Raw genomic sequence first — 25,583 nt, forward strand, 5'->3', positions numbered from 1 at the left:
TATAATCCTGAGTGTGAGAAAGAATGGGCTTCACATTTTGGGTTTTTTGTGTTTGTTTTCAAGACAGGTTCTTACTCTGTTGCTCAGGCTGGAGTGCAGTGGCACAAACATGGCCCATGCCTCAGCCTCCAAGGCTCAGCTTCCTCCTGCCTCAGTTTCCAGAGTAGCTGGGACCACAGATGTGTCACCCACCCAGCTAATTTTTGTATATTTTTTATAGAGACAGAGTTTTGCCATGTCACCCAGGCTGGTCTCAAACTCCTTAGCTCAAGTGATCCACCAACCTCAACTTTCCAAAGTTCTAGAACTACAGGTATGAGCCACTGAGTCTGACCTATGTTATTTCTTATGCCTTGCTGGGGAAGTATAAGTTAATACAATCATTTTGGCATTATCTCTTATACTACCCCAAGGTATATATTCACTCATGAGAAACTCTGACACTTTTTAGAAAGATCAAAGCAGCACTGTTCACAATGGCAAAGACCTGGCAAAGGCCCATGTGCCCATCAACAGGAGAGCAGGTGATGAAACTGGCATTTTCACACAGTGGAATATTTATAGAGCAGTCAAAATCAATAAACAATGACAGCAATTTGGATGATCTTAGCAAAATAATATTAAGTGAAAAAAGTTATTCTTGGAAGATTATATACCCTTTTATATTCTTTAAATATTAGAATTGTATTTTTTTAAGGAATACATGTAGGTAAAATAAAACTTGCTAAAGAGAAAAAGCAAATGAATGAGATCTGTAGGAGTCAGGCTGAGGGTTATTCAGTTGTAGGGCAGAGGAGGGGAGGAGACATCAGGAGCCATATAAAGAGAGATGTAGGTTGTGGTTAAGGTCCTACTTTGGGGCAGTAGGTTCCCTGGTACTTATTATGTCATAATAAACAGGGGTGCAAGCAAGCAGCCTAAAAAATGTAGGCAGGCGTACAAGTGTAGACTAACAATAGGGCACTAATAATGCCTCATGTACCAATGATTGATTGTGTACACCTGAGTAAAATAACAACCAAGCAATACAAACACAAGTACACACCTCAAGCAGTTATTAGGGGGTATCAGATGTCTCCCATACCCCCCAGGCACCCCTCTTCAACTTCCCCAGGGGCAACCACTGTTTATCCAGTCTCCTCAAAAGGAGATATGATAAACATGAGTGTGTGTGTGTATATGTGTGTGTGTGTGTATATATATATATTTTTTTTTTTTCTTCTTTTTTTTTGAGGTGGAGTCTCACTCTGTTACCCAGGCTGGAGTGCAGTGGTGCGATCTTGGCTCCACCTCCGGGTTCAAGTGATTCTCCTGCCTCAGCTTCCCCAGGAGCTGGGATTACAGGCGTCCACCACCACGCCCAGCTAGTTTTTTGTATTTTTAGTAGAGACAAGGTTTAATCATGTTGACCAGGCTGGTCTAGAACTCCTGACCTCATGTGATCCGCCCACCTCGGCCTCCCAAAGTGCTGGGATTACAGGCATGAGCCACCACACCCGGCCACGTGTATATATTTTCAAATGTCTTTACAGATACGTGTAACTACACACACATCCCAAAGAAGACTTGAAGCGTTGTGTTTTTTTAAAAAGTTTAAGTCTCGGAAATGTAACCTGACATGACTTCACCCGGCATTACACAAATATCCCTAAGTCGATTCACAACCTGAAAATCAAAGGGAAGTTTGAGGAAAACAGGTCAGCATTTGAGAAATGGAAACAATTAAGCAAAAAATGTGTTCTCGCAGGCCCTGCCCCGGGGTTCGCCAACGATAACCTCATAGAAGGCTCGTTACAGATGCTGCTAACCCCCCAGGACCACCCCGTAAAACTCATACGCTGCGCTGTTAAAAATACAGATTCTCAGGCCCCGCCCCCAAAACTCGGAGCAGAGCCAGGCTGGGTCTTTTTGAAACAAGGGCCCCCACGTGATTCTCAGGTTCGGGCAAGCTTGGGGCAACAACCCTGTCTTAAGTAACTCCCCAATTTGAAGAAAGTAAACACCTGGGGTATGTAGGTGGCTTCTCTTACTCCCCGTTGGATATCATTTAGGCGGCGCAAGGAGGGGTCTCCCTCGGGTCTCATCGAGGTCCCAGCCAGTCTGAGCACGAACGCTAATTAGCTCAACCCCCCGAGGACCACGCCTCCGTCACCTGCCGAGTGGGGCCAGCGTCGGGTTGGCCCCAAAAGCCCTCCTGTGTGGTCCAAGACCCAGTGCGCCCGAGTCACGGGGCGGGAGCGGGCACGTGCTGTATAAAAACACACATTCCTGGCCTCGGCCACCTGAATCCAGAACTTTCGGAATCTGCATTTTTAACCGGGTCCTCCAGGAACATGTTCTCTCTGCAGTTGGAGGGAGACACCAGAGTGTCTCCAACTCTTTTAAAATTTAAATTTGGGTATGCAGCCAGGGTTGAGAGCCAGGAGTGGAGGTCGTGCTTCTCAGCTTGGATGCACATCAGAAAAACCTGTGTGTGTGATGGGGGTGGTGAGGGAGGGAGACGGCTTTTAAAATATATATATCCCAATGCCCAGGTCCCAGCCCAGACCAATTAAGTCCGAATCTAAAAGCGCGGCCTGTGCAGCGCTGCAGCCACAGCTTCACCTGGGAGCTCGTTAGAAATACAGGAGCTCAGGCCCCACCCCAGACCCACTGAGTCAGAATCTGCATTTTAACGAGATCCCCAGCGACTCGTGCGCACATTAAAGTTGGAGGAGAGCTGCGCTTCTGAAATTTTAATGGGCCAACGAATCACCTGGGGATCTCGTTAAAATGCAGACACGGTTTCTCAAACTTTAATGTGCATGCGAATCACCTGGGGATCTTGTTAAAATGCAGATTCTGATTCAGCGGGTCTGGGGAAGAGCCCGAGAGTCTGCATTTCTAACGAGCTCCCAGGTGGCGCGGGCTGACCGGGCGCGGACCACAAGTTCACCGGACTCCTGGGGTCTTGGCTCCAGGCCAATCAGCCGTCAGGACTCTTGATAAATCGCCCTGCTCGGCTGATGAGCAGAATTGCCGGGACATGCGCGTTCCAGCCGAAGGGGGGTAATTTCCGAACTCCGGGAATTCGTTGTGTGAAGTAGGCCACTCCTAGGGACGCGCGGGGAGCCCCGTCCTCGCGCCATGTCGCGGCGCAAGCAGGCCAAGCCCCAGCACCTCAACTCCGAGGAGCCTTGCCCTGCGCGCCGGGAATGTGCGGAGGTGGCCCCGCAGGTGGCAGGGGAGCCGGGTGAGTAGTGCTGCTGGAGCCCCGCCCGGGGGCTGGGGGCTGGTGCTCAGAGGTTCTCCGGACCCGCGCGGGTACGAGGACCGGGCAGGGGGCCTGAAAGGGCGGGCGAAGCGTCCGGCGCAGAGTCCAGGGACTCGGACCTGGGCGTCCCCGCGCCCCGCCTTTGTAAATGACATCCTCCTGGAGTCAACCGGTCCCCTTCCCCGCCTGAATTCCTCTGGCCACTCCTCTCAAGAGCTAGTCAACGAGTTTGCCTCCCAAACACGTTGGAAGGATGCTCAGAGGACCCCTCAGAGGCTGTTTTCGGGGTGCGCGGGCACCCGAGTCCCCGGCCCCCTTGGCACTAGGCTTCGGCTGCGCGCCTGAAAGGTGGCTCCTTGCCCTGGGGTTACGTTTCAAATGCGTTGTCCAGGAAAGGCCTCACCGAGGAGTGGATGTTCGAGCGGAGACCAGAAGGATGGGAGGGAGCGAGCCGTGCAGGTACCCGGGGGAAGAGCATTCCAGGCCGAGGGAACACAAGCGCAGGGGCCCAGGGCGTCAGCGCTGCTGTAGCCGGAGAGGTCACGGGAGGCCCGAGAGGTGATGGGGGCAGGCGGTGGGGGGTGGGGGGCGGCCATGAGCCCCGATAAGAGCTCTGCATTTTATCTGAGCGAAGTGGGAGCCGTGGTGGGGATAGAGCAGTGATACTGTCTCACTTAACAGGCGGCCCCCACACCCCCTCCTCGGCTGCCACGTGGACACAGGATGTAGCAAGGAGATCCTCGGCTACCCTAAGCCCCCTGGGCAGCATTTCTCGTCCCGGGATCCTCCGCTTCAGAAGAGCCTACGGGAGGGGACCTTTTCTCGCTAGCCGAATTCCTCCCCCACATTAGGGACCCCCTCGCCCCCGCCCGTGCCCCGCCTCCATTGGAATCTCGGGGGTGGGGCTGGGGAATCTGCATTTCTAAGGCGCTTCCCTTTTTGCTTATTTTGAGCTTAGATCGAGATTGCAGGTTCCTACTTTCTCTTCGGCTACCAGCTCCCCGTGGTTAGCCGTGTACCTTTCCCTTAAGAGGGTGAAGAAAGGAGTTGTAACTGGACTTCCTCTTCTCCCCCGCTCTTTCCTGGCGCGGAAAGGAGGATGTCGGGTCCCCTCTCCGGGGAGGCTCACCCCTCCAGAGACGCGGGCTTTCCAACTTCCGCATCAACTTCCACTACAGTCGGTCTGGTGGGCTTTGACCACACCTTCCCGAGGAGGTGGTGGAGGGGAGTAGTTTAATGAAGGCTCCACTAAACTAATAGCTTATATGTTAAAATAAAGCTTGTCCGGGTGGAGCTACCCTAACCAGAATAGTATAACCACCCTTGTGCCCGAGGCCTAGGGACGGAGATAGACAGGTGAGACTTACCGGATCCGCCCCCCTGGGGAGAAGGGCGGGGCTCTTGCTGATCTCTGCACCCAGGGGAAGCTGGGGAGGTACTGGGGATGCTGAGTCTTTGTGGGAGGTGTTTATAGAAGAGAGTTGCTGAATAACCCCAGGCTGGGGTGGAAAGCCAGTTCACTGAGCTACTTTGGATTCCTGCAGCCGGCGCTGCGAGGCGCCTTCTGGAGCCGCACCCAGTGTTTCGGGCATGGGGAGGGTGTTGTGCGTCCTGGAGTACTGAGGTGCCTTCTGTGGGAACAGAACGCAGACTCTGCCGGCCCAGTAGTGTGCCTCAACCTCAGCCACCACTTCGGAGAAAAAGCCGTCTTCCAACTGACGTTTTATCCTAGCATCTTTGGTCTGCGACACTGGCAAGGGAGTACATTTTTTACTAAGGTTGGGCCACTCTTAATTTGCAAGTGTCTTTGCAACTCAAGTAGCTTTTGGAGGAAAATAAAATGGAAAGTAACTAGTAGACTTCCTGTCACCAGCAGTAAAATGACGGAGGGGCCAGAGGAACCTTACTGAGGGAACATCATCCGTTTCCCCAGGGATTAAAACCCTCCCCTGCTCACCTGGTTTCTAATTGTCAGATGTGGTCTACCCCCACTTCCAGAGGCCGAGGGCCTCCCCCAGCTGCACCTTTCCCAGGAGAGTGGGCTTCGGCCCTTCCTTGGTTTCCTGAATGTCTAAATGTAAATAAAATCTGAGGTTCCTCACACCTCCTCATCAGAGGCTCTATCTAGGTCATCCTTTAACCCACCTCTTATTTTCTAGTTTTCATTGAAAACACGCGTTTTTCTCCCTCTGAGAATCTGGTAGAATCTTATGTGTGTATATCAGTGACTAACACTAATAGCATTTATACAGTATTGACTTAATACACGAGGTTCTCTTAAATATACTAAAGAACTTCATCTAAGCTAATGAGATGGCCATAATACCCATTTCACAGATGTGGAAACTGAGGAACAGGGAAGTTGAGTATCTTATCCAGGGGTAAATAAATGGTAAAATGGTAAAACTTGAAACTTACCAGCTGGTTTCCCAGTCTGTTCCCCCAAACCACTGTGTTATACAGTACCTCACTTAGATTTGTTTCCAGTCTTGCTTGACTGGAAATTAAAACCCTCGAGTTTCATGGTTTTCTCTTATAGTATGTGAGTTACTAAGCAATGAGGCTTTGTGTCTTCCCCTGAGGGCCATAGGATGGGTTGCAGATCTGGCAAGTGTGGGTTCCAATGAGCTGAAAACTTCCAGTCCTGCAACCTTGAGCATCTGAGCCAGTTTCTTGCTCAGAGTAAGTCTCAAAAGTATGGTTCCCAGACCAGCATCGGCATCAATTGGGAACTTGTCAGAAGTGAAAAATCACTGGCTGCACCCCATACCTAGTCAATCAGGAACTCCAGAGGGGAAGCCTATGCCACCTGTGTTTTAAGCAGCCTTCTAGGCAATTCTGATACATGCTCATGTCTGAGAACCACTGGCTGTGAGCTGTGCTTCTCCAATCGCAATGTGTTGTGCTCAGGAATCACCTAGGGATCTGGCTAAAGTGCAGATTGGTTCTGTAGGCCTGAGACTGCTGCTTTTTTTTTTTTTTTTTTTTGAGATGGAGTCTCACTCTCACCAGGCTAGAGTGCAGTGGCACAATCTGGGCTCACTGCAACCTCTGCCTCCCAAGTTCAAGCGATTCTTCTACCTCAGTCTCCTGAGTAGCTGGGATTACAGGTGCACGCCACCACGCCTGGCTAATTTTTTTTTTTTTTTTTTTTTTGTATTTTTAGTAGAGACGGGTTTCACCGTGTTAGCCAGGATGGTCTTGATCTCCTCACCTCGTGATCTGCCCGCCTTGGCCTCCCAAAGTGGTAGGATTACAGGTGTGAGCCACTGCACCCAGCCGAGACTCTGCATTTTTAACAAGCTCTCAGGTGATGCTGGTGCTCTAGGGGACCGCCCTTTGAGTCAAGGACTTGCAAGTAATACAGCAGAATCCTCTGGCAAGTGCTTCAAAAATGCAAGTCCCTGAGGCCAGGTATGGTGGCTCATGTCTGTAATCCCAGCACTTTCGGTGGTTAAGGTGGGCAGATTGCTTGAGCTCAGGGTTTGAGACTAGCATGGGCAACGTGGCATAACCCTGTCTCTACAAAAAATAACAAAAACTAGCCAGGTGTGGTGGTGCATGCCTGTGGTCCCAGCTACTTGGGAGGCTGAGGTAGGAGGATGGCTTGAGCCTGGAAGGTGGAGGTTGCAGTGAGCCATGTTGGTGCCACTGTGCTCCAGTCTGGGTGACAGTGAGACCGTGTCTCAAAAAAAATCGCAAGTCCCTGGAATCACAAATCCTTACTTGATCTACACTACCACCCCTCTCCCTGCCCTAAGTTTTCAGTGAGTATAGGGTAAGGCCTGGGAAACTACATTGAACCCATGATCTAGGTGATTGTGACAGTATCAGGATTACACTTGGAAGAAACATTGGGAGTAGGACTAATGCAGACTTTCTCAACCCCAGCCCTGTTGACCTTTGGGATTGCATCATTTCCTTGTGGGGGCTGTCCTGCGCACTATAGGATGTCTAGCAGTATCCCTGGCCTTCACCCACTAGATGCCATTGTCACGCATGCATGCAAACAGAAACATGACAATTGAAAATGTTCCCAGGCATTGCTGAGTGTCCTTTGGTGGTAGAATGGTCCCCAGTTGAGAGCCAGTGGACTAGATCACTTGTTAAGGGGCTTCGAGCACAACTGCTAGGATGTGAAATTGTAGTCCTCACTTTGTGACATCTGAAGCCACATAATTTTATTTACTGAGACTGAGCACTGTACTGAGAACTTATATATTTTCATCTTGTTTAACTCTGCAGCTCTGAGGCATGTATGTTGTCTCCTTTTGCATATGAGTAAACTGAAGCTCAGAAAGGTTAAGTAGCTCTCCAGTAGCACAGCACATGGCTGAGCAAACCCTCTGCCTAAAACCGAAGCCCTCACCACAGTGCTGTACAGCTTCTCATGCTAAGATTCCTTTACCCCCACAAATCCTCTCAATAAAGTGAAATCTGCCTCTTATAATAACCTTGGAACAGGGAAAGTCCCAGATCTTGGCCTATAATTAATAAGCTAGTCAATCTTTTAAGACTTTAGGTGGCTGCACACAGTGGCTCATGACTATAGTCCCAGTACTTTGGGAGGCTGAAGTGGGGGATCACTTGAGGTCAGGAGTTCGAGACCAACTTGGCCAACATGGTGAAACCCTATCTCTACTAAAAATACAAAAGTTAGGTAGGCGTGGTAGTGTATGCCTGTAATCCCAGCTACCTGGGAGTTTGAGGCAGGAGAATCGCTTGAACCCAGGAGGCAGAGGTTGCAGTGAGCTGAGATCATGATACTGCACTCCAGTCTGGGTCACAGAGTGAGGCTCCATTTCAAAAACAAAACTTCAGACCTTGATAGGACCTTTTTTCCTTTTAGATTTAAGTCTATTTTGAGATATATCAGAATCTTCTAGGAGTACTTAATCTTTGCTATAGGAATTTTAAAACCTACATATTAGATTGAAACATGAAATTATTTGACCGTCTTGGCTAACAAAAATGGTGATTTCATATAGTTCAACCTTCCTAAAAATAGAATAATATAGTGAATTCTCACCCACTGATCCACTTCAACCATTAATTACATGTGGCCAATCTCATTTCTCCTTATGCCAGCTCTCCTCCTGCCCTGGATTATTTTTGAAGAAAAACTCGCATATCATACAACTTGTAAATGTTTCAACATTCATCCTTAGACTATGGGGAATGCTTTTTAAGCTCTAATTCCATTTTCACACCAAAGTATAAAACGCTTGTAGCAAAACTCCAGCAAGTGAGCACACTTCTTACTATCTCAAACAGCTTTTCCAGCGTATTCTACTCAGGAGCCACAATGTTTTCAACCATCTCAAGTCTCTCAGTCTTTGGTTTTTCTCCTCTTCCATCTTCTTTCAAGTTATTTGTTGAAACAACTGTTTTATCCTGGAGATCAGTGATGTGTGGCCCCTGACCTTTTGCTGAACTGAGGCAAAACAAATCAGAAATCCAGAGTAAGCATCTTAAAAAAAAAAAAAAACTTTGATATTGCCATGTCATCCAGCTTTTTGCTGTATGTAACGATATTTGGGCTGTTTTCGTCATATTCCACTCTCTCCTATTTTGTGTTTATTATATTTTACAGAAATATCAGCCTGGGATGGATTAGAAATTGTTTGAAAAAAACCTAGTCTTCACACCTTTAAGAAGTATTCATATGTTACGTTTTTTTAGTTTGGATTTTGCCAGTTTCCCTGTTATGTGACAGTGTCCTGTCCCCTGTACTTCTTGGAAACTGCAGTAAGGGGAAGAGGACTTTTGCAAGACAGAGCATACGTGGCTTTTTTTTTTTTTTTTTTTTTTCTTTTCCTTAAGACAGAGTCTTGCTCTTTTGCCCAGGCTGGAGTACAGTAGCATGATCTCAGCTCACTGCAACATCTGCCTCCCGGGTTCCAGTGATTCTCCTGCCTCAGCCTCTCGAGTAGCTGGGACTACAGGCGCACACCACCACACCTGGCTAATTTCTGCATTTTTAGTAGAGACAGGGTTTCACCATATTGGCTAGGCTAGTCTTGAACTCCTGAGCTTGTGATCCACCCACCTCGGCCCCCCAAAGTGCTGGGATTACAGGCATGAGCCACCGCGCCTGGGCACATGGCTTTCATTTTTGTTTTTAATTATTTCTGGAAAGGTGAAGGAAGGTGAAATAAGCGCAAACCTACTGTATTCTAAGACTTAGCATGGTGGTTATAATTGAAAAACTAAGCAAAACCTTATGCCTCAATTTCAGCTTCAGAGCTTGATAACGATGTTCCAAAAGCAGCCTGCCTCTCCACTGAAAGCAGTGACACTCAGAAGACCCCTGTCATCACTCTTCCTTCAGAGGCAAGGGAGCAAATGGCCACCCTTGGAGAGAGGACATTCAACTGTTGCTACCCAGGTAAGAATAAAACCCGGCGTGCTGAGCCCCCTCTGAGCCAAGTGCTGATATGCAAGCCTGGTGTGAATCCCCGAGCGGCTTGCTCGTGTTACTCTTGCATGCTGATAACACGCCAGCATCTGCATCAGCACACACAGCCTTCCCTGGGGGGCCTAAGAGTCCTGTAGCATCCAGAGCTCAGCATGGGACTCGCCAGAACATTGGATTCGTAGGAGCTTCCATCCTAAGGTTATACATATACAGACACTTTTTTTTTTTTTTTTTTTGGAGACAGTTTCACTCTCGTTGCCCAGGCTGGAGTGCAATGGCGTGATCTCGGCTCACCGCAACCTCCGCCTCTCGGGTTCTGGCAATTCTCCTGCCTCAGACTCCCAAGACAAGGTCTTGCTCTGTTAAGGCTGGAGTATAGTGGTGTGATCATAACTCACTGCAGCCTCCAACTCACTGGATGCATGTGATCTTCCCTCATCGGCCCCCTGAATAGTTGGGACTACAGGCATGCACCACCATGTCTGGCTAACTTTTTTGTTTTAAAAGTTATGTGCCTCTGAAGCTGTATTCGAGAAATAAACCAGATTACGTTTAAGCCACTGAGAGTGGTTTCTGAAAGAACAAACCAATATCCTCCCTCAAACACACAAGTATAGGATTTGTGCTATAGACTAAGGGTTGGTAAAGTGTTTTGTAAAGGACTAGGTAATATTTTAGTGAGGATGGGCCTGGTGGCTCATGCCTGTAATCCCAGCATTTTAGGAGGGGATGAGAGTCTCTCTATGTTACCCAGGCTGGTCTCAAACTTCTGGCCTCCAGTGATCCTCCCACCTTGGTCTCCCAAGCTTGGGGATGGCAGGCATGAGCCACCACACTCAACTGAGGTTCTCTTTTAAGAATCGTATTTTTCCTGCCGGGCGCAGTGGCTCATGCCTGTAACCCCAGCACTTTGGGAGGCCGAGATGGGCGGATCACGAGGTCAGGAGATCGAGACCATCCTGGCTAACACGGTGAAACCCCGTCTCTACTAAAAATACAAAAACTTAGCCGGGCGTGGTGGCGTGCGCCTGTAGTCCCAGCTCCACGGGAGGCTGAGGCAGGAGAATGGCATGAACCCAGGAGGCAGAGCTTGCGGTGAGTCGAGATCGTGCAGCTGCACTCCAGCCTGGGTGACAGAGCGAGACTCCGTCTCAAAAAAAAAAAAAAGAATTGTATTTTTCAGGCCTGGCATGGTGGCTCACACCTATAATCCCAGCACTTTGGAAGGCTGGGGCAGGCAGATCACCTGAGGTCAGGAGTTCGAGACCAGCCTGGCCAACATGGTGAAACCCCATCTCTACCAAAAATTCTAAAATTAGCCGGGTATGGAGGCGGGTGCCTATAATCTCAGCTACTCGGGAGGCTGAAGCAGGAGAATTGCTTGAACCCAGGAGGCGGAGGTTGCAGTAAGCCGAGATCATGCCACTGCACTCCGGCCTGGGCAACAGAGCAAGGCTTCATCTCAAAAAAAAAAAAAAAAAAGGAATTTTTCTTTTGTAGGTTGCCACTTCAAAACTGTGCATGGCATGAAAGACTTGGACCGCCATCTCAGAATCCATACGGGTAGGTATCCACTCTGTTCAACAGCTCAGTAAGAAGATAGGAAGTGAATGTGAATTAAGCACTAGGGACACAGTAATGAACAGGACGGTCTCTGCCTCATCTGCCTCGTGAAACTCAGTCTAGTAGGGTGGGCTTGGGAGAAGGAACAAAGGGGTATGAGATGAAGATGAAGAGGTTGCCAGGATGAGCTACACAGAGGCCTGTGGCTATAGTAATCTTAGAAGAGCAATAAGGTGGCTTCTTGAAGGTGCTTTCTTTTAGGGCAGCGAGCTGCTGAGAAGAGAAATAAGATGTGCTGAAGCAAAGGAGTGCCATGATCTATACCAGGGGTCTACAAACTGCAGCCCATGGGCAACTCCAGCCTGTTGGCGTGCTCCTTTGTTTACTTATTGTTTGCAGCTTTCTGGCCTTACAAGGGGGTAGTTGCTACAGGGACTGTAGGGTGCACAAAGCCTAAAATACTTTTTTTTTTTTTTTTTTGAGACAGAGTCCCACTCTGTCACCCAGGCTGGAGTGCAGTGTCACAATCTCAGCTCACTGCAACCCCCGCCTCCCAGGTTCAAGTGATTCTCCTGCCTCAGCCTTTTGAAATAGCTAGGATTACAGGTGCCTGCCACCATGCCCGGCTAATTTTTCTATTTTTAGTAGAGACGGAGTTTCGCAATGTTGGCCAGGCTGGTCTCGAACTCCTGACCTCAGGTGATCCATCTGCCTCGGCCTCCTAAAGTGCTGGGATTACAGGCATGAGCCACCAGGCCCGTCCTCCGTAAAATATTATCTAGTCCTTTACAAAACACTTTACCAACCCTTAGTCTATAGTACAAATCCTATACTTGTGTGTTTGAGGGAGGATATTGGTTTGTTCTTTCAGAAACCACTCTCAGTGGCTTAAACGTAATCTGGTTTATTTCTCGAATACAGCTTCAGAGGCACATAGTCCATAGCTGGTCCAATGGCTCTGCCATCCTGGACACGTGGCTTAGCCTCTGGGTCTGAGGCAGGTGCTGTAGTTCTCTGCATCTCTTAGCCAGCGGGCAACGGAAGCAGGCCAGGGGGCCCACAGCATGCCTCCCTCGGGCTGTGACTCAGAAGCAGCGGCCCTTGTGACCTAGGGGAACATGAGCGGGACTTAGTCATGGCCATACTGAGCGTCAAGGGGACATGAGGGATGGTTTTAGGAGGAGCAGCACATGCCCAAATGAGCCTCTGGAGCCCCTTTACTGAGAGGATAGAGATTTTTGCACAAAGATGGCAGTCTCTGTCCAGAAAGATGGGCATTGTAATATTATAGTAGAGGGTCACTTTTAATAGAGGCCCTATGTAATATTTAATAGAGGGCCACTTTTGCCTGGGGACGGTGCATCATGACAAGCATGTTAGCAAGGAAATGTTTGATCTTCACCTTGAAAGACAGACTACCAGGATGACGATGTCAGTGAAAGCATGCAGGTTCCGGCAACCCTTTGAGGAAAGATGAGGCAGCTCAGTTTAAGGAATTTCAGAGTGGGTGACTCTATCCTGAAAATAACTTGAGCACTTGTTGTCAACTGGGGCTAGGCTACTGCCATTCAATGGGTGGAGGCCAAAAATCTTCAAATTCACAAGATAACCTTCACAAGAATTAAAGGCCTGGAATGTTCACTGTGCTGGGGTCGACCCCAAGAGATGTACAGGGGCTGGATTAATGTTTTCTTGAGGTACTGCAGAGGATGCTGGGGATCCAGGACATATAAGGTAAGGCCTTGTTCCTGAGTGGGGGAAGCAGACGCACCTTCCTAGTGTAAGCAAAGTTAGGCCTCTTCTCTGGGCCCAAGGTGACTGCTTTAGTTCTCTGAATTTAACTAATGGAAAGTAGGAGAAGAGGCATGGGGGCTCACAGTATTCCTCCCTTGGGGCGTGACCCAGAAGTCGCATCCTTTGTGACTACTGGGACTCAAGTAATGGTGGTTTAAAGCCAAACTATTTGTGGCCCGTGATGTTCCAGGTGTAAGTGATCAGGCTGGTGTGGGACCGGCCTGGTGGTTTCAGAGACCCAGGCTCTTGCGTTGCTTTGTCATCCCAAGGGTGCAACTCTCATTAGCCTGCTCCACAATGGCCTCCTGCCACCTTAAAGGCACATCGCTTGGGCTCACCTGTTTGGCCAGAACTTAATCACATGGCCACCCCCAGCTGTGGAAATGAAAGCTGGGAAAAGGAAGTTTCTCCTGTGTGCTCGTGTGCCCAGCTGCAAAGAAGGTTCTGTTACCAAGGGAAGAGGGGAAAGATCAGGGTGTCTCTGACCCAGCTATAAGTGGGAGGCAATGATTCTAACGTGTGGTTCTTTTGGATTGCCTAAGTAAATTAACATATGCAAATAAGTTTTCTGTGTATGACTTTGTACTTGACTTTGTGTGCCCTGGCTTTGGTGCTTCCGTTCAGATTAAAGAGTAGCAGTCAACGCAAACCATCTGTCTTATTCCCTCATCATGGGCATGCTTTGATGTCGCCATCACTGTAGGGTTAGAAGCCCTGGGATTTTGGTTAAGATCGCTTATGGCATTCAAGTTTATTCCTAGCTTTCTGAGGTTGGTTTTCTGAGGTGTGTGTTTAATTGGAAATAGTCATTGCATTTCAAATGTATTGCGTTTTCCTTTTTATTATTTATTTATTTATTTATTATTTGAGATAGGGTCTTGCTCTGTCGCCCAGGCTGGAACACAGTAGTGCGATCAGGTTCAAGTGCTCCTCATGTCTCTGCTTCTCGAGTAGCTGGGCTGCAGGCATGCCCCATTACGCCCAGCTAATTTTATTTTATTTTCTAGTGATGAGGTCTGTGTTGTCAAGGCTGGTCTCAAACTCCTGGCCTCAAGTGATCCTCCTGCCTCAGCCTTCCAAAGTGCTGGGATTACAGACGTGAGCCACCGTTCCCCCGAGCCCTGTATTGCTAGCTCCTGTGGCATTTATTTAGCTTTGTAAAGAAGATTGATTTATGTTTGTATTTGCATTTCTTTATTTGGCATTGGTATCAGATAGCTGTTATAAAGTGAGCTGAAGCAAAATCTTTGTGCTCTGAAACAGTTGACTATAGAAACGCCTTTCCTTGAAAGTTTGGTAGAACGTGCACACAATCCCCTCTCTGCTCCAATCCTTAGGAGCATAGGAGGAGGTATAGATCAGGCTGAGATAGCAATATCAACCTCAGTGACAACTGAAGACTGCTCTGTATATGCCACTGTCCCCCACAGTCACCCCAGCTGCATTCCTTGTGGTCTTCAGGACGCAGTTGGTAGATCTGCCTCTGTCCAGAACAGCCAGATGAAGGCATTCTTGACCTTTGTTCTGCTATGCACTGCTGGCAATTTGGATGGACTCTTCTCAAAAAGATGTCTTTAATAAGATATATGACATTTTAAAAAACCATATTATTATATAATCATCAATGTTAAATGTGCAATTTTCATACTTTAAACCCTTGCTATCCCAAACTGGTATAAAGACCAGAAATGTCCATATCAGCCGGGAGCTTGGTAGATCAAAATGCAGGAACCCAGGCTGCACCGCGGACCTCCTGAATCAGAATCTGCATCTTAATGAGACAGTCCCAAGCCCAGGCGGTTAATATGCACAGTCGTCCCAGAGACCTGCATTTAATGTCAGGAGCCTAGTAGGCTAGCAAATTAATTACCCTAATTGCAGAAGTGAGCATAAGTGGTAACTTGGAGAACTACAGCGAGTGTAATGTGGTACAACCACATTTCAGGTCCATTGACGAGCGCCTCCAGCACTGTTGTTAGTGTAGTTTATTGCCTACATCCATAATTGGAGGCAATGCTAAACTGTAGCTAGAGGTAGGGAAGATAAAAACGTAATCATTTCCCATATCAGATCTTAGACCGTGAAATTTACATGCAGACCCCAGATAAAAATCTCCCGATGGCGGAGCACAGTGGCTCACGCCTGTAATCCCAGCACTTTGGGAGGCCGAGGCAGGTGGATCACCTGAGGTCAGGAGTTCAAGACCAGTCTGGCCAACATGGCGAAACCCATCTCCACTAAAAATACAAATATTAGCCAGATGTGGTGGCAGCCGCCTGTAATCCCAGCTACTTGGGAGGCTGAGGCAGGAGAATCGCTTGAACCTGGGAGGCGCAGGTTGCAGTGGACCGAGATTGTGCCACTGCACTCCAGCCTGGGCGACAGAGTGAGACTCTGTAAAAAAAAATTGTTAAATCTCCTGATTTGGAACACTGCAGGGTATCTTGGGCAAGAGAAACAAGTGTGAGGAACCACACAGTGGCCCTTGACAACAATTCTTGTCACTTTCTGTCATATTTCATTAGCCAGAGTATGTCATGCCCAAACCAGAGACTGCTGGGACAGCGAAGCATAATTCTCCACAGAAGTTACAGCACATACTTGCGAACAATAAACAATTCACCTTGGAGAGTAGATCTTTAACATAATTCTTCATTGTCACCGATCTGTTTCATTTTGGGTTGTTCTGTTTTGTTTTTGAGAGACAGTCTTCCTCTTACCGAGGCTAGAGTACAGTGGTGCAATCTTGGTACACTGCAACCTCTGTCTCCCAGGTTCAAGTGATTCTTGTGCCTCAGCCTCCTGTGTAGATGGGATTACAGCAGTGCACCACCATGCCTGGCTAATTTTTGTATTTTTACAATGGAGATGCTGTTTCACCATGTTGGCCAGGCAGGTCTTGAACTCCTGACCTCAAGTCAAGGCCGATCCGCCTGCCTCAGCCTCCCGAAGTGTTGGGATTACAGGTGTGAGCCACCACACCCAGCCTGTTTTTGATCTTTTTTTTTTTTTTTTTTTTTTTTTTTTGAGAAGGAGTCTCGCTCTGTCACCCAGGCTGGAGTGCAGTGGCCAGATCTCAGCTCACTGCAAACTCCGCCTCCCGGGTTTACGCCATTCTCCTGCCTCAGCATCCCGAGTAGCTGGGACTACAGGCACCCGCCACCTCGCCCGGCTAGTTTTTTGTATTTTTTAGTAGAGACGGGGTTTCCCCGTGTTAGCCAGGATGGTCTCGTCTCGATCTCCTGACCTCGTGATCCGCCCGCCTCGGCCTCCCAAAGTGCTGGGATTACAGGCTTGAGCCACCGCGCCCGGCCTGATCTTTTTTTTTTTGAGGGGGGGACACAGTCTTGCTCTGTCACCCAGGCTGGAGTGCGGTGGCGTGATCTCACTCACTGCAACCTCTGTCTCTCAGGTGCAAGCGATTCTCCTGCCTCAGCCTCCTGAGTAGCTGGGATTACAGGCACGTACCACCATGCCCGGCTAATTTTTGTATTTTTAGTAGAGACGGGGTTTCACCATCTTGGTCAGGCTGGTCTCGAACTCCTGACCTCGTGATCTACCCCCTCGGCCTCCCAAAGTGCTGGGATTACAGGTGTAAGCTACCGCGCCCAGCCTTGTTTTCGATCTTTTAATCCAGGCTTTGTAATTTTACATCTTCCTGGACCATCACCCATCTTATGGAGTCTTCTAAATTTATTGGGGTAAAGTTCTGCTTAATAGTCACGACTGACTTTGTGTATCCGTAGTCCCCTTCTGCTTTTCCAAAGTCCATTGGAATGGTTTTCAACCAGGTACAATTTCGCCCCCCAAGGGAACAATGTCTGGAGACATCTTTGGTTGTCACAACTGGGGAAGGAAGGGTTCTACTGGCATCGGGTGGGTGGAGGCCAGGGATGCCGCTAAACATCTTACAACGCAGAGGAAAGCACCAAACATCAAAGAATTGCCAGTACTGTTGAGATTAAGAACCCTGGTCTGTTGGTATCCTCTCTTTTTGAGCTAAGCCTTCCTTCTTTAGCACCATTTTTACCTTTATTGATCAAGTACTGTACGTAGCCTCGATTCTGTCTTTTGGTTTCTTGAAGTGCATACTGTGCACTTGATTTCAGCATTTTGTTAAAAATGAACTTAAGTCTACAAACTTCTTTAAAGCCATTATAGGCTATAGGCTTTTTGTTTGTTTTGTGTTTTGTTTTGTTTTGAGATGGAGTTTCGCTCTTCTTGCCCAGGCTGGAGTGCAATGGCGCGATCTCGGCTCACTGCAACCTCCACCTCCTGGGTTCAAGCGATTCTCCTGCCTCAGCCTCCCAAGTAGCTGGGATTACAGGCGTGTTGCCACCACGTCCAGCTAATTTTTTTGTATTTCTAGTGGACACGGGGTTTCTCCACGTTGGCCAGGCTGGTCTCAAGCTCCCAAGCTCAGGTGATCTGCCCGCCTCAGCTTCCCAAAGTGCTGGGATTACAGGCGTGAGCCACCGAGCCCAGCCACGGCTATAGGTTTTGAAATAGGAAACTCTTATCTGTTTCTAGAGTTTGTAATCTAATTTTGACAAAAACTGTCCTAAAAGACATTCTAAAACTTCTAAGCTGACATTTTTGAAAAACCATTTGTGAAGCCATGTTATACTCATAAAAGTTTGACTTATATCTACATACTGAACTCTCTCATCCGTATGAAGTTTTTAATGAATTTCACCATGATTTCTATTTTGCCTGATGCTAAAATTGATATTCCTACTTTTTTAAAGCATTTTTCTAGAATTTCTTATTGTGTTCCTATCACTTTGATTTATGTATCTTCAGAGCATTTAGTGGCTTTTTTTTCTTAATTTAACTTAAATATATTTTTATACTTTTATTAGAGATGAGCTCTCCCTATGTTGCCCAGGCTGGTCTCAACCTTCTGGCCTCAAGCAATCCTCCTGCCTCGGCCTCCCAATGTGCTGGGATTACTGGTGTGAGCCACAACACCTGACCTATAATTTAGATCTTTAAGAGGGAAATGGAATACATTTTTGTTTATAATATTTAGTTTGACATCTAGTTACCTGATATTTGATGTGGTTTTTATTTTATGCTGTTTGGTTTTTTTTTGTTTCATTGAGACGAGTTCTTGTTCTGCCACCTAGGCTAGAGTGCAGTGGTATGATCAGAGCTCACCTCCTGGGCTCAAGTGATCCTCCCACCTGAGCCTCCCAAGTAGCTGGGACTACAAGGGTATACCACCACACCTAGCTAATCCTTTTTTTTTTTTTTTTTTTTTTTGGTAGAGACAGGGTCTCGCTATGTTGCCCAGGCTGGTCTAGAACTTTTGGACTCAAGTGTTGGGATTACAGATATGAGCCATTGTGCCCAACCAAGTCTTTTTTTTTTTTTTTTTTTTTTTGAGACGGAGTCTCCCTCTGTCACCCAGCCTGGAGTGCAGTGGCATGATCTCGGCTCACTGCAACCTCCTCCTCCTGGGTTCAAGCCATTCTCCTGCCTCAGCCTCCCTAGTAGCTGGGATTACAGGTGCACACTACCATGCCCAGCTAATTTTTGTATTTTTAATAGAGATGGTTTCACCATGTTGGCCAGGCTGGTCTCGAACACTTGACCTCAGGTGATCCACCCACCTCGGCTTCCCAAAGTGCTGGGATTACAGGCGTGAGCCACCGTGCCCAGTTGCCCCAACCAAGTCTTTTGATGGTTGCTTTCCTCTTGTCTGAAAGCTATACTTTTTCCATTGTACTATTTTCTCATATTCCCATCTTACCTTCACCATCACCCTTATTTTTTATTCTGGTATACACTGTTTAAGTGTGATACCAAGTCATATATCAACTATCTTCTCCTCTCACTGAATGCTAATTCAAGTATAAGATTCTATTAAAACAGTTTCTGTAGAAAGTTGAAGATCCTGTTCCTATCTTGCCGGCATCCACTGTTCTGAGGAGCTTTACGCTGATGTGAGCATTTTGCTGGTGGTTTTCTTTCTGGAAGCTTCCAGATCTCACCATTCTTAGGGTTCTGAAATTGGACCACCCTGCTTCTAAATAAGATACATGACTGTCTTTAGTGTTGGGAAATAATTCTTCTCTGTTCTGTCCTGGACCATCTAGAATGAGTTTTCGTGTCTTAGCTTTTGGCATCTTTTTCCTGTTGTCCTTTTGGGAGATTCTTTAACGTATCTTCCATTTCTAAGATTTTTCTTAATAGGTGGTTTTTTGTTTCTGTTTTGTTATTTTATAAGAGCGGTTTTAGGTTCACAGCAAAAGTGAACCTGAAGATCAGAAGATACAGATATTTACCATATGCCCCTGGCTTCTCCGTATGCACAGCCTTCCCCATTACCAACATTACATTTGAGTCTTGCATCTTTACGATAGATGAACCTGCACTGCTACAACATTCTCAACTAAAGACCATAGTTTACAGTAGGGTCCACTTTTTTTTTTTTTTTTTTTTTTGAGACGGTGTCTTGCTCTGTCACCCAGGCTGGAGTGCAGTGGCATGATCTCCACTCACAACCTCAACCTCCTGGGCTCAGGTGATCGTCCCACCTCTGCCTCCCAAGTAACTGGAACTACAGGTATGCACCACCACACCCAGCTAATATTTTGTATATTTTGTGTAGAGACAGGGTTTTGCCATGTTGCCCAGGCTGGTCTCGAACTCCTGGGCTCAAGCGATCCACCCACCTCAGCCCCCCAAAGCACTGGAATTAACAGGTGTGAGCCACCACACCTGGCCAAGTTTCACTCTTGGTGTTGTACATTTGTGGGTGTGGACAAATGTATGATGGCATACGTCCACCAATAGCTGTCATTCAACATCCTTTTTGCTAGGCAACGTATTAGAACTTTTATTTTGATGTCCATAGTTTTCATTTCGCTAATTTCATTTCCTCCCTTTGCTTTAGTATCTAAGTTCTTGACTTGGGCGTGTCTTCCTGGTTCTGGCTTTCCCCAAGCATTTGTTTATTGGGTAAACTAACTTTTATTTAGATATCAGCCTGGAATGGTTGGGCTTGGGGGTAGTGATGGAACATGGCTGGATGGAAATGTTCTGGGTATGTGATTTTCTGCTATCCCTGGCATCTCTAACTACCAGGCCCTTGGATTCTTTTTCTGACCTCAGCGTCCTTTGACCAACAGCCTAGGGGGAGATGGCGTGCTGCTCGCTGTTTGGAGGAAGTGAGAGGAAAGGGTCCACCTGATCATTCTCTATGTGGTTCATGAAGCTGTCCAAGATCCCTACAGCTGCCACTTCTTATCCTGAGTACTTCTAAAATGACTCCCATTTTTCCCAAACAGGGTTTGGCCTATAATTTCCTCCATCAATCTGATTTTTATGTCATCTGTCCCTTAGGATTTCTGAGCTATCAATGAATGATACACATTCTTATTTCCCAATATGCTGATGTAGACTTCAGTATCTTCCTCTCTCGTTATTTGGAGAGGAGGAGGCGGCACACCCATATGCCCAGGCTACCATCTTGGTCAAATCTCTGTAGCCATTTTGACCAAAAAACCCTTAACTTTGACTCCTTATGTGTTTGAAGGAGACAAACCGCACAAGTGTGAGTTTTGTGACAAGTGCTTCAGCCGGAAGGACAACCTGACCATGCACATGCGGTGCCACACCAGTGTGAAGCCACACAAGTGTCACCTGTGTGACTACGCCGCCGTGGACAGCAGCAGCCTCAAGAAGCATCTGCGGATCCACTCAGACGAGCGGCCGTACAAATGCCAGCTCTGCCCCTATGCCAGCCGCAACTCCAGCCAGCTCACCGTCCACCTGCGATCCCACACGGGTGAGTCCCTGACCAGGAAACCTCAGTCCCTTACTTTTTCTTTAATTTCTTAACCTTCATTTACTTAAGCAACTTAAATGACTTGGTGTGGTAGAAGTACAAGAATTCGGAACTTCTGTAATAATTGTGAGGTTTGTCATTTTTCTGTTGCCGGAACAGCAGCTTTTGGTAAAATATGACTGACAGCTGGGTTTTATATCTTGACTACGTAGAATCCAGCTGGGGGTGGATACCCACTGTAACTGCCAAGAAGCTAAGGATGTATCTCCAGTCAGGCCTATAAACTAGATGTTTCAGTAAATGTACACACTGATTGCATGGCTTAATTGGGAATGACGCAAGATCCATTAAGTATAATTAAAAATCACAAACTTTTAACCTTAGGAACTTCCTTCCTTTCTTTATGGGAGCCTACTGAAGCGATAGGACCAACTCATTGTGGCATGGAAAAATGGGGTTTGAGATATTCATAAGGATGCTCATAAGTTGAAAATTTTCAATGAATTCCTGGAAAATGATGAGCAGACAGGAACATAGTGATGTTTAAAATTGGGTACAGAAAGCTGTATCCCAGCAGACAAATGGGAAGCAGCCATACAGTTGGGAGCCAATGTTCCAGCCAATATCCAAGTGCCCTGAGGGCTCTGAGCTTGGAACAAGCATGTAGACAGCCAGGGCCACAAAGCTTGGGGGACTAGCCAAGGCCTGGCGAAACCGCCCAACTAACCCAGCAGCAGGTGAAACCTCTGGCGTCCATGTCTAATCATTAAACCAGTCTACTTCCCCAAATACAGTCAACCAAGGATCATGAGTCATTTATAGGAAATGAATGGAATAAAATGAGCCAAGTCAATAACTAATCCTGGAAGTAAGAGTACTTGGGTAATTTTCACATTCTAATTGGTGTCTACCCACTGGCAGAAATGTTGCATCCAAATAGAGACCTATGAAGAGATAATGAGAACAAAGAGGTATGAAATAAAACTAGGATTGCTAGCCATAAAATTAATTTCCCAGAGATTAGGGGGAAAAATTGGGTGAGTGAACTGAGAATAAGAGCCAGTCCTGAAGTCTGGTTTCTAACCAGGTCTAGGAAGAAAAGAAAATGGAAGTGAGAAGAAAATAGAGTGAAAATAGAAAATCAAATGAGAAATGAAGTCCGTACTTCTAAGGGGCCAGGAAAGTAAAAGTGCTCACAAGATTCCAATCAGGATGGAAGGGAGTGGACCAGGGGACATCTATATTTAGAAATATGTCTGGGTAGTATTGGCTTCTAGGAAACAATGGAACAGTGCCCTCCCTCAAGAGTTGGGAAATGATTTTGAACTTAGAATTCTATACCCAGCCAAACTACCTCAAGTGTGAGGGCAAAACAGAATGATGTGCAAGGACTCAAGACTTTATTCCCAGCCACCACGCTAGTGGGAGTTACTAGAAGATAAACTCTAGCAAAGGAAGGGAGAAAACATCTGGCATGAGATATTTGATATGTGAATACCTGAATATGGCTAACTGGGATTGCAGCAAAGAGAAATATCAGGCTGATACTTGTATAGAAGGTCAAGAGAAACTAAATCAGAAGTTTTAAAAATCCATTTAAAAAATTCCTTGTGAAAGTTACAAAATTATGAGAGTGGATGACTTCTGAAATTGAGATGCCTTTTTTCCAGAAACACAATCTAATCAAGAAGCAAGCTAAAATGTGCCCCCAGATGAGCAGCATGTAAGAAAAGAAAACAAAATTATATTGATGGGTTACCCCATCCACTGGCCTGAGTGTGACAGCAGACTTAGAAGGAAGTGATTGTAATCCTGGTGCAGTGTTTGGCTCCGATGAATATCACATTCCTAGTCACCATTTAAATTATTTATAGTTGGCTTCTGAACTTGAAATCTGAAAATGATTAAAGTATGAGAATTCACCAGACAGAATGGAAATTTTTTTTACTTAAAGGTGAAAAGAAAGCTACTTCTAACAAGTGAGGAGTTAAGTGTGGAGAAGAGGAGTGAATCCTCAAAAAATCTCAAGCTGATGGACTAAGATGTGAGGCTACTACTCAGCTTAAAAGCGTAAAAGTCGGCCGGGCGCGATGGCTCACGCCTGTAATCCCAGCACTTTGGGAGGCTGAGGTGGGTGGATCACGAGGTCAGGAGATCGAGACCATCCTGGCTAACACGGTGAAATCCCGTCTCTACTAAAAATACAAAAAAATTAGCTGGGTGTGGTGGTGGGCGCCTGTAATCCTGGCACTTTGGGAGGCCGAGGCAGGCAGATCACGAGGTCAGCAGATCGAGACCATCCTGGCTAACATGGTGAAACCCCACCTGTACTATAAAAGTACAAAAAAATTATCCGGGTGTGGTGGCGGGTGCCTGTAGTCCCAGCTACTCGGGAGGCTGAGGCAGGAGAATGGCGTAAACCCGGGAGGTGGAGCTTGCAGTGAGCCGAGATCGCACCACTGCACTCCAGCCTGGGCGACAGAGCAAGACTGTCTCAAAAACAAAAAAAGTGTAAAAGTCACAACCACCAGAATGCAGGAAGAGGTTAGGGAAAGGATGGGTGTGTAGGATAAGATGCTTATCTTTGTGTATATTCAACTGATGTTTAAAGCAACAACCTTCAAAACAAGTAGAAACCCTTAGCAATGTCTCCAGGGAATGGGACTCTAGAGAATAGACCATGGCTCTTTATTATTTGTCCCCTGGTGCCCTAATTATGCATTAATATTATAAATAAAATTCAGCCTGTAGTTATAAAAGTAAGAAGCTTTAACTTGAAATACAAGCTCAATAACTGATGTCATATAGATTAAACACTATAGTAAGCATCTTCACAGGTCTTAGCTTGATTTGAAGCAGTTGTTTGTAATTTAAATCTCACCTCTTCTTGCCCATTCAATTCTGGGATGTCAAGTTAAATGGGAGTTTAGATTTGAAACTGAAGGGGTCATCAAGAGTATGAACTTGAGTGCCATAGTGCCTGGGTTCCAAATCCCTGCTGTTTGACCTAAGTCAAGTAACTTGACCTCTCTGAGCCTCAGTTGCCCCATCTGTAAAGTGGGAGTAACAGTACCCACTCATAGGATTGTAGTGAAGATTGCATTAATATGCACAACAAGTGTCCTTAGGAGGTTGTAGGTAGAGTTCACAAAACTCAACCATCTCACTGCGGCCAAGTGTGCTGAGGCAGGTTGGGGTGGGAGGGACTGTTTTGCCTGCCTATTCTAATGGAAACACACCTTCCATTGCTAGGGGATACCCCCTTCCAGTGCTGGCTCTGTAGCGCCAAGTTCAAAATCAGCTCGGACTTGAAAAGGCACATGATCGTGCACTCGGGGGAGAAGCCTTTCAAGTGCGAGTTCTGCGACGTCCGCTGCACCATGAAGGCGAATCTCAAATCGCACATCCGCATCAAGCACACCTTCAAGTGTCTGCACTGTGCCTTCCAGGGCCGGGACCGGGCTGACCTCCTGGAGCACAGCCGGCTGCACCAGGCCGACCACCCGGAGAAATGCCCAGAGTGCAGCTACTCCTGCTCCAGCGCGGCCGCCCTGCGCGTGCACAGCAGAGTCCACTGTAAGGACCGTCCCTTCAAGTGTGACTTCTGCAGCTTCGACACGAAGCGGCCCAGCAGCCTGGCCAAGCACATCGACAAAGTGCACAGGGATGAGGCCAAGACGGAGAACTGGGCCCCTCTGGTCAAGGAAGGGCTCAGAGAGAGCAGCTCTCAACATGTGGCCAAGATCGTGACGCAGAGGGCCTTCCGCTGTGAGACCTGCGGCGCCTCCTTCGTCAGGGATGACTCTCTGAGATGCCACAAGAAGCAGCACAGTGATCAGAGCGAGAACAAGAACTCGGACTTGGTCACCTTCCCACCGGAAAGCGGTGCGTCGGGGCAGCTCAGCACCCTGGTCTCCGTGGGGCAGCTGGAGGCTCCGCTAGAGCCCAGCCAAGACCTCTAGCTCAGCCGAAGAGGGTCGTCAGCTGTCGGAACTTCTGGGCGGTGCTGTTGCCCAACCCTCCAAAGGTGTGAGGCCAGTGAGACAAGTTTTGGGCACCGCTTGCGGGGCTGGCTGCTCCAACTTCACAGGCCTCCAGAGGCGATGGCTGGGGCGACAGTGATGAAAGCAAAACAGTGCTGTGGAGACACTTCTCGCATTTGCCCCTTCCCTCCAAGGATTATCTGAGCAAGTCGACTTGGTCATTCAAAGGAGGGGTCCACCGAGCCCTGCTCTCTCCCATGGGGATAGCTTCTACGTAATGAATTCCAATTTTAAAACTGATCCATCTCTGATGGAATTATTAAACTAGTTAGACGATATAGAAAACGAAAACGAATCTCTATAGTGGAAAGGGTTAAGGTGAGGAAGGTGTACATGAAGGGTCTGGGGTTGCTGGAAAACTTCTATTTCATAACCTGGGTGATTGTTCTAAGTGTTTGCCTTATGTTTGTGTGGTTTCTTTTACCTGTTGTCTTACAATAAAAAAGGCAGACTCATGGTAGTGTGATGTAAGGAATACTCAATTTTGCAGTCCTCCACAGACAGTTATGGTAGGAGGTTCTCCATCCCCAGCCCCCACCCCATTCAGTAACTTAATTATAAATGCACGTTGCATTTCTCAATGAGTTCCTACTGTAGTAAAACGAAATGCAGTTTGATCTGGAGGTGGCGCCAAAGATCAAGCTAACTAGCCCAGCCTGTGCTTGTCTGTTGTGGAATTCAAAATTCTGTTTACTTCTATTTGGAGAGAAAAGTCTA

General features: G+C 47.2%; 1 protein-coding gene across 1 annotated transcript in view; it reads left to right on the forward strand.

The window, feature by feature from the left end:
- ZFP64 (ZFP64 zinc finger protein) overlaps positions 1-25,326 on the forward strand; it is a 98,846-nt gene extending 73,520 nt beyond the window's left edge. The window contains exons 6-9 of the mRNA XM_010363366.2: positions 9,492-9,641; positions 11,172-11,234; positions 20,572-20,823; positions 24,076-25,326. Of these exons, the coding sequence (XP_010361668.1) occupies positions 9,492-9,641; positions 11,172-11,234; positions 20,572-20,823; positions 24,076-24,785 (1,175 nt within the window). The 3' untranslated portion in view covers positions 24,786-25,326. The remainder of the gene's footprint in view (positions 1-9,491; positions 9,642-11,171; positions 11,235-20,571; positions 20,824-24,075) is intronic.
- Positions 25,327-25,583: the final 257 nt, after the last annotated feature.

The sequence above is a fragment of the Rhinopithecus roxellana genome, chromosome 13, assembly GCF_007565055.1.
Source record: "Rhinopithecus roxellana isolate Shanxi Qingling chromosome 13, ASM756505v1, whole genome shotgun sequence".
Lineage (NCBI taxonomy): Eukaryota > Metazoa > Chordata > Mammalia > Primates > Cercopithecidae > Rhinopithecus > Rhinopithecus roxellana.